The sequence below is a fragment of the Suncus etruscus genome, chromosome 1 (genome assembly GCF_024139225.1).
Source record: "Suncus etruscus isolate mSunEtr1 chromosome 1, mSunEtr1.pri.cur, whole genome shotgun sequence".
Classification (NCBI taxonomy): Eukaryota; Metazoa; Chordata; class Mammalia; order Eulipotyphla; family Soricidae; genus Suncus; species Suncus etruscus.
This window is the reverse complement of record NC_064848.1, coordinates 84,766,130-84,782,100: the sequence shown is the minus strand read 5'-3', so window position 1 is coordinate 84,782,100 and position 15,971 is coordinate 84,766,130. Positions and strand designations below refer to the sequence as shown.

General features: G+C 43.0%; 1 protein-coding gene and 1 pseudogene across 1 annotated transcript in view; one reads left to right on the top strand and one right to left on the bottom strand.

Moving 5' to 3' along the window:
• The window catches only part of HSDL2 (hydroxysteroid dehydrogenase like 2), an 85,054-nt gene that overhangs the window by 21,578 nt on the left and 47,505 nt on the right, over nucleotides 1-15,971 (bottom strand). Inside the window, exons 7-8 of the mRNA XM_049784696.1 lie at nucleotides 14,764-14,958; nucleotides 10,866-10,937 (exon numbers count right to left, since the gene is read on the bottom strand). Coding sequence (XP_049640653.1) covers nucleotides 10,866-10,937; nucleotides 14,764-14,958 — 267 coding nt within the window. The remainder of the gene's footprint in view (nucleotides 1-10,865; nucleotides 10,938-14,763; nucleotides 14,959-15,971) is intronic.
• On the top strand, nucleotides 9,472-15,627 carry LOC126024483 (glyceraldehyde-3-phosphate dehydrogenase-like; annotated as a pseudogene).

Genomic DNA, 15,971 nt, shown 5'->3' with positions numbered 1-15,971 from the left:
ACCAGAGAGCTGAGGAAGTTATTAGGAATGAATACAATGTGTACTCACCATCTCTATCAACAAAAAGGGCTTTACTAGCACCCCAGGGGTCGACTGCAGATTTTGTTCAAAGGGCTACCCTTTTTTTTTTTTGGTCACACCCACCGGTGCTCAAGAGTTACTCCTAGCTCTCTGCTCAGAAGTCTCTCCTGGTAGGCTTGGGGACCATATGGGATGCCGGGATTCTAACCGGGGTCTGTCCTGTGTTGGCTGCGTGCAAGGCAAAGGCTATCGCTCCGGCCCCAAGCATTACCATCCTGCTATCTAAAAAGCTATCCAGATATCTAATGCCATGTATTGATTTTATCTTATTTTTACTTTCATCTAAATGAAATCAACCAAAAGTTTTTGTTCTTTTAGGTTACCCAATTCTTTGCAAACTCTTTGCCAAAAAGCCAGAGAAATGAACATTTTCTAGTTCATTGTATGAGGACATCATTCTCTGAGATTATGGCAGACATATCACAAGAAAGTTGTCTAGAGCAAACATAAAAGGTAAACTGTGATGTTGGTTATGTCTCAGGAGACTTAATTCCACCAGCAAGGAAAGCAAAAGCAAAATAAAATAAACAAATGGAGGGGCCAGAGCGGTAGCAACAGAGGTAGCCTAGAATGAACGAGGTTCATCCCCTGGCATCTCATATGGTTCCCCCAAGCCCGCCCAAGCCAGGAGCGATTTCTGAGTGCATAGCCAGGATTACCCCTGAGTATCAACAGGTGTGGCCCAAAAACAAAAACAAAATAAACAAATGGAATATAGCAAGTTAAAATAAGGCTCTGCACTGCAAAAGAAACTATAATTAAAACAAAAATGAGGGGGCCAGAGAAATAAGATGGAGGTAAGGCATTTGCCTTTCATGCAGAAGGACAGTGGTTCAAATCCTGGCATCCCATATGGTCCCCTTTGGCTGCCAGGGGCAATTTCTGAGCATAGAGCCAGGAGTAACCCCTGAGCACTGCCGGGTGTGACCCAAAAACCAAAAAATAAATAAATAAATAAATAAATCCAAAAAAACAAAAATGAGGGGCTGGAGAGATAGCATGGAGGTAAGGCATTTGCCTTGCATGCAGAAGGTCAGTGGTTCAAATCCTGGCATCCCATATGGTCCCTTGAGCCTGCCAGGAGCAATTTCTGAGCATAGAGCCAGGAGTAACCCCTGAGTGCTGCCGGGTGTGAGCCAAAATAACCAAAAAAATAAAAAGGATGTTACTGAATGGAAAAAAATATCTTCACATCATACATCCAAAAATTAAGTCAAGAAATTGGGGCTGGAGCCAGAGTGGCAGCATACCAAATAGGACATTTGCCTTGCATGTGGCTGACCCAGGTTCTGGCTGACCCTGGTTCGATTCTCAGCATCCCATCTGGTCCCCGGAGTCTGCCAGGAGTAATTTCTGGTGCAGAGCCAGGAGTAACCCCTGAGCACCACTGGGTGTGGCCCCAAAACTAAAACAAATAGACAAAAAAGAAGTTGGGGCTGGAGAAATAATATTGGGGGGAAGACTCTTGTAGCTTACCCCAGTCTGATCCCCAGTACAACATATCATTGTTCCTCAAACACTACCAGAAATGATCCTCAAGCACATATCCAGGAGTAAGCCTTGAGCACTGATCAAAAACAAAGAAAAAAATCACTAAAGACACCAATATCTAGAGCAATCCTTAGATGCAGAATGGAAGTGGTAAATTCTATAATTTCAAATTAGACTGCAAATAAAGGAGTACAGTATTGGAATTAAAGAAAAAGACACACAGATCAATGAAACAAGACGGAGAATCCAGAAATAAATCTGCACTTAAGTGGACAGTTACTTTATGAAAAAGGAGTCTATTTCATGTCAAGGAGAAAGTAAAAGAAACTGTATGGGGAAAACACTTTTCATAAGCTCTGCATTCTATCTGCAGGATGAGGTTACCAGAGGCATAGGGTCTGATGATCAGTGGTGGAGGATTACTGGCACTTTGGTGGTGGTGTGGGGAGAACATCCTAAAAGTATAGTGTTGGGTTGGAGTGATAGCACAGCGGTAGGGCATTTGCCTTGCATGTGGCCAACCCAGGACGGACCCAAGTTGGATCTCTGGCATCTCATGTGGTCCCCCAAGCCTGCCAGGAGTTATTTCTGAGCACAGAGCCGAAGTAACCCCTGAGCATGGCCCGTGTGACCCAAAACCCAAAAAGTTTAAAATAAATAAAATCAAAAACAAAAAGCAGGGCCAGAGTGAAAGTACAGTGGGGAGGACATTTGCCTTGCACGTGGCTGACAGAAAATCCAATGAATCCAATTCTATCCTTGGCATCTCTATGGTGGTGCTCTGAGCACAGTCAGGAGAAATTCCTGAGCTCAGAGCCAGAAATAATCCCAGAACACAGACGGTGTGCCCTCCCTCAAGCCCCCTTCCAAAAGAAAAGTAGCAATTTCAATTACAAAAGAAAGAACTGGGTCATTGCAGAGGAGACCATGACTATCATGGCTAGCCAAGATAGGCTGGGCTTTCAAGTGTCTTGAAGGAGGAATTAGAATAAACAAAGACATCCAGAGCAGCCATTCAGTTTGTTCACAAAGTACAGACTCTAGATTTCATTCCCACAGTGACTGAAGAGCTAATGGCAGTTGTTGAAAAGATGGTCCAATATATAGTGATAAAGGAAAAAAAAAAAAGCGGGGCCGAAGAGATAGAATGGAGGTAAGGAGTTTACCTTGCATGCAGAAGGATGGTGTTTTGAATCTCAGCATCCCATATGGTCCCCCGAGCCTGCCAGGAGCGATTTCTGAGCATAGAGCCAGGAGTATCCCCTAAGCGCTGCCGGGTATGACCCAAAAAACCAAAACCAAAAAAAAAAAAAAAGAATGTATGAAGACCTGGCCTGGAAAGACTTCAATGAGTGAAAAAAACAAGTAATAGAACAGGATAGATATTACTGTAGGTAAGTCTCACTAAATACCAAATTTAACAATAAAAATGAGGGGGGCCTGAGTCTGAATACATGGTAGGGCATTTGCCTTGTATGTTGCCAACCCTGGATGGACCCCAGTTTGATTCCCAGCATCCCATATGGTCCCCCAAGCAAGCCAGGAGCAATTTCTGAGCACAGAGCTAGGAGTAATCCCTGAGCACTGCTGGGTCTGGCCCCAAAGCCAAAAATAACTAAATAAATAACTAAATAAGTAAATAAAAACAATAAAAATATACATACTTGGGCCAGAATAGACAGCACAGCAGGAAGGGTATTTACCTCGCATGCAGCTGCCCCAGCAGGTTCAATCCCTGGTATCTCATAAGGTCCCCTGAGCCTACCAGGAGTAATTTCTAAGCACAGAATCAGAATTAATGCCTAAGTGCCACATGGTATATTATTTCAATATACTGGGCCAAAGTGACAGTATAGTGGGTAGGGTGCTTGCCTTGCATGTGGCCAACCCAGGTTCGATCCCTGACCATATAGTCCCCAGGCCCACCAGGAGTAATAAAAAGACTGAAAATATCAAGAAAGCTACATACATATTTTCCCCACAACTTAGAAACACATTTTGCAATAATAGTTCCTAGTGCCTATATACCAGTTAAATATGAAAAAGCCCCATTCCCCATGATGATTTCTAACATTCTATAATCTTTGTAATGCTTATATGGAGCAAAGCTACTGTTTAGTATTTCCTTGAAAATAAATTACTTTCTAAGTGTACGCTAATGTAAGTGAATAAGGCACACTGCCGTAGATATTATTATTTAAATCCAATTTAAAAATTCAGATACGTATTCTACTATTTAATACTGACAGTGCAGTAAGGAGGTTTTCATAAAATGCCAGTGGGTATATGATTCTAGAAGGAAATTTAGTAATATGTATTAGTCTTTAAATGTTCTTCCCACTGCTTAATCATTTACTTTCAGTGGGAAAGGGAAAGAAAACATTTTTTAATAAGAGGAAGTGGAGGGGAGGGTCTAGGGAGATAGCTCAGTGCTCAGAGGCACTGTCCAAGTGCACAGACCTTAGTTCAAATCCTGGTATGGGTGCTGGAGAGATAGCACAGAGATATGGCCTTGCACATGGCTGACCAGAAACCAATCTGGGTTCGATTCCCAGCATCCCATATGGTCCCCGAGCCTGTCAGAAGTGATTTCTAAGTGCAGAGTCAGGAGTAACCCCTGAGTGCCACCACCAGGTACGGCCCAAAATACAAAAAACAAAACAGGGGCCGAAGCAGTAGTGCAGCGGTAGGGTGCTTGCCATGCATGCAGCTGACCCAGGACAAACCTGGGTTTGATCCCAGGGGTCCCTATATGGTCCCCCAAGCCAGGAGCTATTTCTGAGCACATAGCCAAGAGTAACTCCAGAGAGTCACCTGGTGTGGCCCCAAAATAAAACAAAAACAAAAAAACAAATTCTGGAATGTACACTTGCCTTCCTAGAACCTCCAGGGTGGTCCCCAGCACCACCAGGTCCATATCTTGGCAGAGCTATCTAGACGGCCAGATGAGAGTGGGCCCTATCTCTGGAACATTGCTTGAACCACCCCACCCCAACACAACCACACAACCTTGCATGAAAATAAAGGAGAGAAATCAGAGACTGAGCGATAAGCACAGCAGATATGTGTTTGCTTATTTGTCTATGTGCCTGTTTGTTGGCATTTGCCCAGGCTGACCTGGGTTGAATCCTCAGTATCGCATATGTTCCCCAAGCCTGCCAGGAGTAATTTCTTTCTTTCTTTCTTTTTAGTTTTTGGGCCCCACCTGATGATGCTCAGAGTTTACTTTTCGCTCAGAAATTGTGCCTGGCAGGCTTGGGGGACCATATGGGGTGCCGGAGATTGAACCCAAGTCCGTCCCGGTTAGGCTGAGTGCAAAGCAAACGCCCTACAGTTAAGCTATCACTCCGGCCCAGCCAGAAGTAATTTCTGAGTGCAAAGCCAGGAGTAAACGCTGAGTGCTGACAGCTGTGGCTCCAAAACAAAACAAACAATAAAAGAAGAGAAATACATAAACTAAGTATGAAAAATTAAAAAAAAATTTTAATGTGTCAAGTCTTGAAAATTTTAACTTATCACATTTCATTTTATTTACTTATGTTTGCATTGTTGAAGATCAAATCGAGGTGTCTCTCCTTGCAATGCAAAGCACACATTTACCACCAACTCACATTTGAGTTCCTGAATTCTGTCAATTTCAAATACATAATTCCAAAGGTAAATATGGTTTTTTTTCTGGAGCCACACCTGCTATGCTCAGGGCTTACTCCTGGCTCTGCACTCAGGGATCAATCTTGGCAGGGCACAGAGATCATAAGGGGTTGATGGAAATGAAACCCGATTTAGGCCATGCATCTTACTCACTGTACTATCTCTCTGGTCCCTAGACTTTAATTTTTTGTTTTTGTTTTTGTTTTGTTTTTTTGGGTCATACCCGGCAGTGCTCAGGGGTTATTCCTGGCTCCAGGCTCAGAAATTGCTCCTGGCAGGCACGGGAGACCATATGGGACGCTGGGATTTGAACCGATGACCTCCTGCATGAAAGGCAAAATGCCTTACCTCCATGCTATCTCTCCGGCCCCTAGACTTTAATTTTTTAAGTTTTGAATTCAATGAGAAAAAAATTCTTTCAAAAACATGTTCTGAGGGCCAGAGAAATAGTACAGAGAATAGATACAGTGATTGCTTTGCATGTGGTTGAGTGAATTCAATTTCTAGCACCAAATATGGTCCTCTAGGAGAAACCCCTAAGCATAGAGCCAAGGGTAAACTCTAAGCTGGTATAGCTTCAACACATTAAAAAAATAAAACACACCGGGCCAGTGAGGTGGCGCTAAAGGTAAGGTGTCTGCCTTGCAAGCGCTAGCCAAAAAAGGACCACGTTCGATCCCCCAGTGTCCCATATGGTCCCCCCAAGCCAGGGGCAATTTCTGAGCGCTTAGCCAGGAGTAACCCCTGAGCATCAAATGGGTGTGGCCCGAAAAAAACAAAAACAAAAAAAAAACAAAAGAAACTACAACACTAAAAATTTTTTAGAAGAATCACTTTTCAGGTGAGGTTTTCAGACTTTCAAGGAAAAGAAGCTAGAGGAAGAAAATCACCTGATTGATGGCTCATAGTTAAAGTGATTAAAACTGGTTACCCTGGTGAAGGGTTGGGTGTTGGAATACTGCATCACTGAAACACACACACACACACACACACACACACACACGTGCGCGCGCGCGTGTGTGTGTGTGTGTGTGTGTGTGTGTGTGTGTGTGTGTTGCATTGAGGCCTTAAGTTGGAACCTATAAAACAGTGATCCAGACAGGGTTGATTTAAAACAGGTAAACTGCTTGAGTTTCACCTCAAGAAAGATTGTAAAAATGAGGAGCTTTGCTCCCCTGAAAGATTCTCACATATTCAAATACCTTGATCAAGACTCTGGGCTTACATCAGCTAGAAGATGAGGCTTCCGGGGGATGAAGTGGTGGCGCATCGGTAGGTAGGGCGTTTGCCTTGCAAGCATCAGACCTAGGACATCATTCCAAATGGTTGTCCCAAATGGTCCCCCAAGCCAGGAGTGATTTCTGAGCACATAACCAGGAGTAATCCGAGCGTCATCGGGTATGCCCTCCGCAAAAAAGACTAGGCTTCCATCCTGTTTTGCCAAGCTGCCTTTCAAGAAAAAGCCTCTATCTTTTAAGTCCAGTTTCCCAAGTCACAGCTCCCACACAACTAGAAGCAATGGCAGAAGGAATCCTTCCTGGTAGTCTCTTAAGAAGGCCAACCCCCACAGCACATGATAGAAAAAAAGCTGGGGAAGGACAGGACCTTGTGCCAGGGCATGCTGAGAAGAGCAATTTTCTTTTTTTTTTTTTTTTTTATCTCCCCCCCCCAAGAGCAATTTTCTTTTTTTTTTTTTTTTTTTTGGTTTTTGGGCCACACCCGGTGACGCTCAGGGGTTACTCCTGGCTATGTGCTCAGAAGTCGCTCCTGGCTTGGGGGACCATATGGGACGCCGGGGGATCGAACCGTGGTCCTGTCCAAGGCTAGCGCAGGTAAGGCAGGCACCTTACCTCTTGCGCCACCACCCGGCCCCCCAAGAGCAATTTTCAAGCAGAAAACTGGCTAAAGAAGGTTCTCTGTCAGCCCTGCATATTGCTACTAATCTAACAGTCCTGATATTATATACCTTTTATAAGTACCACACCAGAACACTCAGCTCTGAAAAATAAAATTCCACTAGATAAGCAAATGCAACCTATATATTCGTGTTATTTAATGGTACTGGATCTAAAGGCAATTCCTTCTTATAGGATGAATTAACATAAAAAGTGAGTTGATGTCCAGAAAAGGAACCCCAGAGGATCAGGTGGTAATATGTACCCCCAAGGGTAACAAAAGGCTAATACAAAGGACAAAAATCTATCCCTAAAATTCACAAGGAACCCATGAAAATGTGGCCATAAAGTTATATATAATTATCTGAAATGAGAAGAAAATGGAAAACATGAGAGATTGAGAGAAAAAAAAGTAGCAAAATTAAAAAAAAAATTAGAGGCAATTCTGAGCAGAGATGAAACTACAAAATCTTATCAGTAAAAGAGTACAAGTGAAAAGATCTTCCAGAACCCAGAAAAAATGGAAGCAGTAAGAGAGGAGAAAAGGAAGGGGGAGCCAATCTCAGAATGTTGCACAGGAAAAGCAAAACAAATCAATTAAAAAAATAATAAAAAAGAGAAAATTAGGGCCACAACACTAGTACAACAAGTAAGGGGCTTGTCTTGCATGCTGGCACCTTGGGTTCGATCCCTGACATTTTGTATGGTTCCCCTTGAATTGCCAGGAGTAGTTCCTGAGTACAGATCCAGGAGTAACCTCTTAGCATTGCTGAATGTGGCCCCCAAAAAGTAAAACAAATAAACAACCAAAAGTTAAAAAAAAAGATTACAACATAAATACCACTATAAAAATTAAATAAGACTCTAGCAATAAATAATAGACCAGAACACAGCGATTAGGGCATTTGCATCCCATATGGTCCCCAAGCACTACCATGTGTGACCTTTGAGCACCTCTAATATGACACCAAAATAAAACAAAACAAATAAAAACAACCATGTTCCAAAGGTATGGTAATCCATGAATAAATGACATGATTGCTTTTCTTATCGCCAAAAAAAGGAAAGCATATTTTATAAATGTGTGCAGGGCTAGGAATAGCCTAAGTGGTAAAGTATATACTTGCAGCATTAAGTTTCTGGGTTAGTTCCCACACTCAGCCCCCAAGTTCTCCCTTACCTTACTTGTGTACAGCCTTGGTTTCCAAACACTACCCAGTATGAGTATCATAATCAACTACCTTTTTAAACTTAAAATTGTATATATTGCTTATAATTATTATATAACTACCATATTCTACAAATACACACACAACAAAAACACACACAGAGCACTGAAACCAAAAAATATACAATTGGCACTGACTGGTTTATCATTAAATGGGTGCAACAGAAAGCTGAATTTCTCCCCCTTTAAAGATGAAGGGAGGGGCCGGGCGGTGGCGCTAAAGGTAAGGTGCCTGCCTTGCCTGCGCTAGCCTTGGACGGACCGCGGTTCGATCCCCCGGTGTCCCATATGGTCCCCCAAGCCAGGAGCAACTTCTGAGCACATAGCCAGGAGTAACCCCTGAGCGTTACTGGGTGTGGCCCAAAAACCAAAAAAAAAAAAAAAAAAAGATGAAGGGAAACATGAACCTCTGAGACATGAGCTATGAAATAAACATCTAAAAGATCTGTTCAAAATAATATATATGTATAAATTAAAAAGACCCTCAAAGCTCTTAGGCTAAATAAACACATGATCCAATCTACAGAATATGTCACAAAGTCTAGTGACCTGAACAGGGAAGGAGAGAAAAAAGTCACAGAAATAAGTTCTCACTTCAACACTAGGATGAAAAGCCAAAGGAATGTGATTAGTGTGACGTCAAAGATGAGGGTACCTGTCACATTGGGAGGAATGCAGGGATTGCGCTGCGCAAACTTGATGGATTTCCATCCCAAAGGCAAAAGCATTCCTATTTCAAAGCCTAATGCCACTTAAACATACATCTGACATTTTACTGCTCTTGTTTTAACTCCACAGTCATGAAATAACAGCCTTCTGATTAGGATTCTGTTTCCTCTGTAATTATGCCCAGAGGGAAGAAAAAGGTTGATCACAGCAACTGCAAGTTTAGTCTATGAGATGGCAACTTCTCATTATAAATTAATAAATTGGATTACTGAGGGGGATATGCTAATGAAAAAACTTTTAAGTATTCAGGTGTTAGGAAAGCAATTTAAGTCCTGGTTGAGAATATAGGGTTTGTTTCTTTCATTAATTCAAAAAGATATATGCGGCTCTCTGCTTCTCCAAGTTTGACAGATGCCACCTCTTTTCACACCATGCCAACTGCAACCTGGAGCAATGATGCTGAAGGTCGGACTGAAAGGATTTGATTGCACTGGCCACCTGGTTACCAGGGCTTCCTTCAACTCTGGCAAAGTGGACATTGTGAAAAATCAATGAGCTATCTTCATTAGCCTTAACTACATGGTCTAGATGTTCAAGTACGATTCCGCCCATGGCAAATTCAATGACATCAGCAAGGGCAAGAATGGGAAGAACATTATCAATGGAAAGGCCATCACCATCTTCCAGAAGCAAGAGCTTACCAACATAAAATGGGGTGAAGCTGGTGCAGGATATGACATGGTGTCCCCTGGGGTCTTCACCACCCTGGAAAAGGCTGGGCCTCACTTAAAGTGGGGTCATCAAGAGGATCATAATCCCCATTCCTTCTGCTAATGTCCCCATTTGTGATGGTTGCAAACAATGAAAAGTATGATAACTCCCTCAAGATCATCAGCAATGCACTACCAATTGCTTGGCCCCCTGGGCAACGTCATTATGACAACATTGGCATCATAGAGGGTTTCATGACCATAGTCCATACCATCTACCACCCAGAAAACTGTGGATGGCCCATGTGGAAAGCTGTGGCATGATGGCCAACAGGCAGTCCAAAACATCATCCCGTTGCCACTGATGCACTGATGCCAAAGTTGAGGACAAGGTCATCCCTGAGCTAAATGGGAAACTGATAGGCATGGCCTCCTATCACTTTTATAAATGTGTACAGGGCTACGAATAGACAGACACTAACCAGACACTATGAAGATCCCCACACCTAACGTGACTGTCATGGATCTGACCTGACATCTGGAGAAAGTGACCAAAATGATGACATAGGGGTTACAGAGATAGCACAGCAGTAGGGTGTTTGCCTTGCAAACTGCCTACTGAGGACCAACAGTGATTCGAATCCTGGCATCCCATATGGTTCCCTGTGCTTGCCAGGAGCAATTTCTGAGCGCATAGCCAGGAGTAACCCCTGAGCGACGCCGGGTGTGGCCCAAAAACCAAACCAAACAAACAAACAAAAAAATGATGACATCAAGAAAGTGATGAAACAGGCTTCATGGGGGCCCCTAAAGGGCATCTTGAACTACACAGAGGACCAAGTCATCTCTTATGACTTCAATACCACTTTGTCGGGCCCGGAGAGATAGCTCAACGGCGTTTGCCTTGCAAGCAGCCGATCCAGAACCAAAGGTGGTTGGTTCGAATCCCGGTGTCCCATATGGTCCCCCGTGCCTGCCAGGAGCTATTTCTGAGCAGACAGCCAGGAGTAACCCCTGAGCAACGCCGGGTGTGGCCCAAAAACCAAAACAAACAAACAAAAAAAAACTCTCCAATTCTATGTTTTGTAAGAAAAACATTAAGACAGTGTCTTTATTTCTTTGCCAAGAATCATCTCTTACCACTTGATTCCGTCTTCTTGGTGACTGAATCTGGGAACTCATCTAAGAAGAAATCTGGTAACAACGGGTGGCCTGAAAAATGGATGCCCCAAAAAATCACATTAACATAACAACATTCAATATATGAAGATTTAATACCTGTTTAATAAATAATTCAGCTTTTTTAATTTGAGAAATCATTCTTTTTGTTGTTCTATTGTTGTTTTGTTTGGGGGCCACACTCAGAGGCGCTCAGATTTACTCTTGGGTCTACACTCAGAAATCATTCCTGGCAGGCACAGGGGACCTTATGGGATACCAAGATCAAATCCCAGTAGTGAGCAAGGAAGGCAAAATTCACTATCCCCTGTGCTACTGCTCTGGCCCCTAATCTTGTTCATTTTTTGAGAGCTGAGAAAGACCCCCAGGAGAACTGTCAAGTCACTTAGCCTTTGTTATGCTAAAATACTTTCCCCACAATCCGGTCCCCCCCCCACCCTGCCCCAAGGCCAATGTACCTTGAAGATTCAGCCAGTCACCAGGCCCTAAACTGCTCCCCTTGGAGCCTTTTTGTTTCTCACAGATCCAGGCAACCCAAATGCTCAGGGCTCAGGCCTTACCAGATCTGCTAAAGAAGGAGACTCCTTGGGAAGAACTTGTTTCTCATCTCCAGCTCTCTTTTCCCTTGCTGAAAATTTAAAAACTGGAGGGCAGGAATGCCCTGGTCTTTGATATACCTGCCCTAATACTATACTATTTAATCCAATTAAATTCTCAGTGCTCAATTTTTCATTCAGATTTAAATTACTGCATCTTTAAAGACCTAGAGTGATCATTATACTGTCCCAGAGCCCAGAGCACCTGGACATGGTTTAGTCTGACGCTGATAACTGGAGGGCTTGGAGGCTGTTTCCTACTATAAATAATCACGACTGAATTCTGTGACTGCCTCATGCACCTGGCACTGGGCCAAGCACATTAAACACATTATTGAATTTAGTTCTTTAAAAATCCTAGTGGAAGATAGCATTTCTTAATTTTACCAGTGAATGGGGCTCAGAGAAAAGGAAGCTGAGCTTGACACTGCACAGCTAGTGAGAAGTCAAGTTAGAATCTGGACCTGGTTGTCTTCTCCCAAACTGTGTATTCTTTCTCTTCTGAGTCTGGAGAGTGTCAGGGATCAAACTATGGCCTCAGACAGGAGGCACTCTTCCACCAACCTCCATCCCATGCCTAAAGTCCATTATTTTTCATCAGGAAACATTTACTTCCCTCACAGAATTGCCTTAAAAGTTACATGGAGGGCCCAGAGAGATAGCACAGCGGCGTTTGCCTTGCAAGCAGCTGATCCAGGACCAAAGGTGGTTGGTTCAAATCCCGGTGTCCCATATGGTCCCCCGTGCCTGCCAGGAACTATTTCTGAGCAGATAGCCAGGAGTAAACCCTGAGCATCGCCAGATGTGATCCAAAAACCAAAAACCAAAAACCCAAAAAAAAAAAAAAAAAAAAGTTACATGGAAACAGGGCCAGAGCAATAATTCACTAGGGTTAGGGTTAGGGTTAGGGTTTGCCTAGCACAGGGCTGGCCAGGGACAGACCCAAGTTTGATTCCCAGCATCCCATATGGTCCTGAGCCTACCAGGAGTAATTTCTAAGCACAGAGACAGAAATGCCTAGCCCCGAGTGCCACCAGGTGTGGTTCAAAAACCAAAATAAAAAAGTTATAGATGGGCCAGTGAGGTGGCGCTAGAGGTAAGGTGTCTGCCTTGCAAGCGCTAGTCAAGGAAGGTAGGCGGTTCGATTCCCCTGTGTCCCATATGGTCCCCCCAAGCCAGAGGCAATTTCTGAGCGCTTAGCCAGGAGTAATCCCTGAGCATCAAACGGGTGTGGTCCGGAAAGAAAAAAAAAAAAAAAAAAGCTGTGGAATTCATTTTGGTTCAAATTAAAGAGTCAAAACATGGTTGACACAAAAATAAACATGGGGTTTATATCATATAGGAGCTTTAATATTGTGAATAGTGGGGGCCGGAGAGATAGCACAGCTGAAGGATGTTTGCCTTGCACACCACCACCACAGGACAAATGGTGGTTTGAATCCTGGCATCCCATATGGTTCCCAGTGCCTGCCAGGAGTAATTTCTGAGTGCAGAGCCAGAAGTAACCCCTGAGTGCTGCCAGATGTGACCCAAAAAACAAACAATAGTATTAAAATATACTTTTAGAAGTTGGAACAATAGTCCAGCAGGTGGAATGTTTGCCTTGCATGTGGCAGAGCAGGGTTCAATCCCTAACACTCCATATGGTCCACCAGCCCTACCAGAAATGATTGCTGAGGGGGCCGGAGAGATAGCATGGAGGTAAGGCATTTGCCTTTCATGCAGAAGGTCATCAGTTCAAATCCTGGCATCCCATATGGTCCCCCGTGCCTGCCAGGAGCAATTTCTGAGCATGGAGCCAGGAGTAACCCCTGAGCACTGCCAGGTGTGACCCAAAAACAAAAACAAAAACAAAAAAAAAAAAAGAAATGATTGCTGAGAACAGAGTCATGAGTATTGCCAGATATGGCACCTAAACAGATATATACACTTATATATGCACTTGCATACATATATATATATGTGTATATGTCATATACATATATGCACATTTTGTTTGTTTGCTTGCTTGTTTTTGGGCCACACTTGGTGACTCTCAGGGGTTACTCATGGCTCTATGCTCAGAAATTGCTCCTGGCTCGGGGGACCATATGGGATGTTACCCATAGAACCGCAGTCCGTCCTGGGTCAGCTACATGCAAGACAAACACCCTAATGCTGTGCCACTGCTCAACCCTTGCACTTTATTTTTTTGTTTGGGGCCACACCCAGCGATGACCAGAGGTTACTTCTGGCTCTATAGGGATCTCCCCAAATTGGCCATGTGTAAAGCAAATGCCCTACTGCTGTACTATAGCTCTGGCCCTTATATGTACTTTTATTGCTTTTAAAATGAGATCGAGTTCAATCCATAGTAAAAAAAAAAACAATAAATACATTTATACACACATATATAAAATATACTTTAGTACAAATAACTATAACTTTTTTTGGTTTTGATTTTGTTTTTGGATCACACCCAGCAGCGCTCAGGGGTTACTCCTGACTCTAACACTCAGAAATCGCTCCTGGCAGGCTCGGGGGACCATATAGGATGCCGGAATTCAAACTATTGTCCTTCTGCATGCAAGGCAAATGCCCTACCTCCATACTATCTCTCCAGCCCCAATTAATTATAACTTTAAGTGACAGTTATACTGCTTATTATTGCAAAGTGTTATATTTATAATTGTGGATATATTATATTTTAAAAAGTGGAAAAGTCATCATCATCATTTTCCACTTTAGAGAAGAATGTTTTTTTTTTGGGAGGGAGGTGCACCTGGCTCTGCACTCAGAAATCACTCCTGGAAGGCTCAGGGGACCATATGGGATGCCGGGGATTAAACCCGGGTCCATCCCGGTGGGCCGTATGCAAGGCTAATGCCCTATCACTGTGTTATCATTCCGGCCCCTCCTTTCCTTCTTTTTAGAGTCAAGTCATTGGAACTTTCCCCCTTAGTTAGAAAGTCAGTTTTAAAGAATATATACTGGGCCCGGAGAGATAGCACAGTGGCATTTGTCTTGCAAGCAGCCGATCCAGGACCTAAGGTAGTTGGTTCAAATCCCGGTGTCCCATATGGTCCCCCGTGCCTGCCAAGAGCTATTTCTGAGCAGACAGCCAGGAGTAACCCCTGAGCACCGCTGGATGTGGCCCAAAAAACAAAAAACAAAAAAACAAAACAAAAAAAAAGAATATATACAAATTCTATAAACACAGTCACATAACACAGATGCACCTATTATAGAAACACACATGTTTTAAAAATAACTATATGCATTACCTGGTTTAATTGCATAGACATCAAAATTTTGTATTCCTTCTTCTTTTAAAATATTCTCATCAATAATAAAGTTACCAGTAAAACTCTTGGGCTTTTTAAATATGGAATATGCAGCATCTGCAATAATATCAACTTTCCTACATTGGCTTTCTACGCCGGATCCTCCCAGCATATCCATTGCAGCTGTATGGATGGCTGTGGAGATAAAAAAAAAAAAAAATCAGACAACCTCAAATCAAGTAACATGGATAACATAACAAACAAGTATCACTCACTTTTTTATTTTTCAGAACATTGCTCAAATGTTCTATAGACATACTGATAGATACAGAACCCCATTGTAAGCAACATTTAAATAGGCTTCTCATTTTATTTTATTTATTATTTTTGTTTGTTTGTTTGTTTTTTGGGGGAGGTGATCATACCTGGCAGTCCTCAAGGGTTACTTCTGGCTCTGCACTCATAGATTGCTCCTGGCAGCTCAGGGGACCATATGAGCTGCCCGGGAATCGAACTGAGGTCCATCCTGTGTTGGCCACATGCAAGGCAAATGCCCTACCACTGTGCTATTGCTAAGGCCCTTAGGCTTCTCATTTTAAATGTTTAGACTTTAATTATCATTTTTTTCTTGTTGTTGTTGTTATTGGTGGTGGTTTTTTCTTTTGAGAGGGGCATACCTGGTGATGCTCAGGGTTTACTCCTGGCTCTGTGCTCAAAAATTACTCCTGGCAGGCTCGGGGGACCATATAGGATGTCAAGGATTGAAACTAGGTCTGCCACATGCAAGACAACGCTCTACCCACTGTGCTATAGCTCTGGTCCCTTACCATTTTTGAGAGTTAAAAGCCAGCAAAACATGAATAGACAGAGCACTGAGCTATCCGGCAGAGACCTATCATTATGACTTACCATATTTTCCAGCGTATAAGACAACTTTTGAAACAAAAAAAGTCAACCGAAAATCGGGGGTCGTCTTATATGCCGAGTATATCCCAAAAAATGTTTCAATATGCCGCTAACCGAAAATTGTCTGAATATTGCCACAAAACAAATTTTCCAACTCGATCCTGCACCAATCACTGCCAGGCTGCTCGGACCGCCTCTCTAACTCAGCCAATCCAAGCAGGCTTTTTATGCATGCAAGTTAGACAGTGTTCTGGACCCGAATCTACACTGTAAAAAGCCTGCTCAGATTGGCCAGAGTCAGA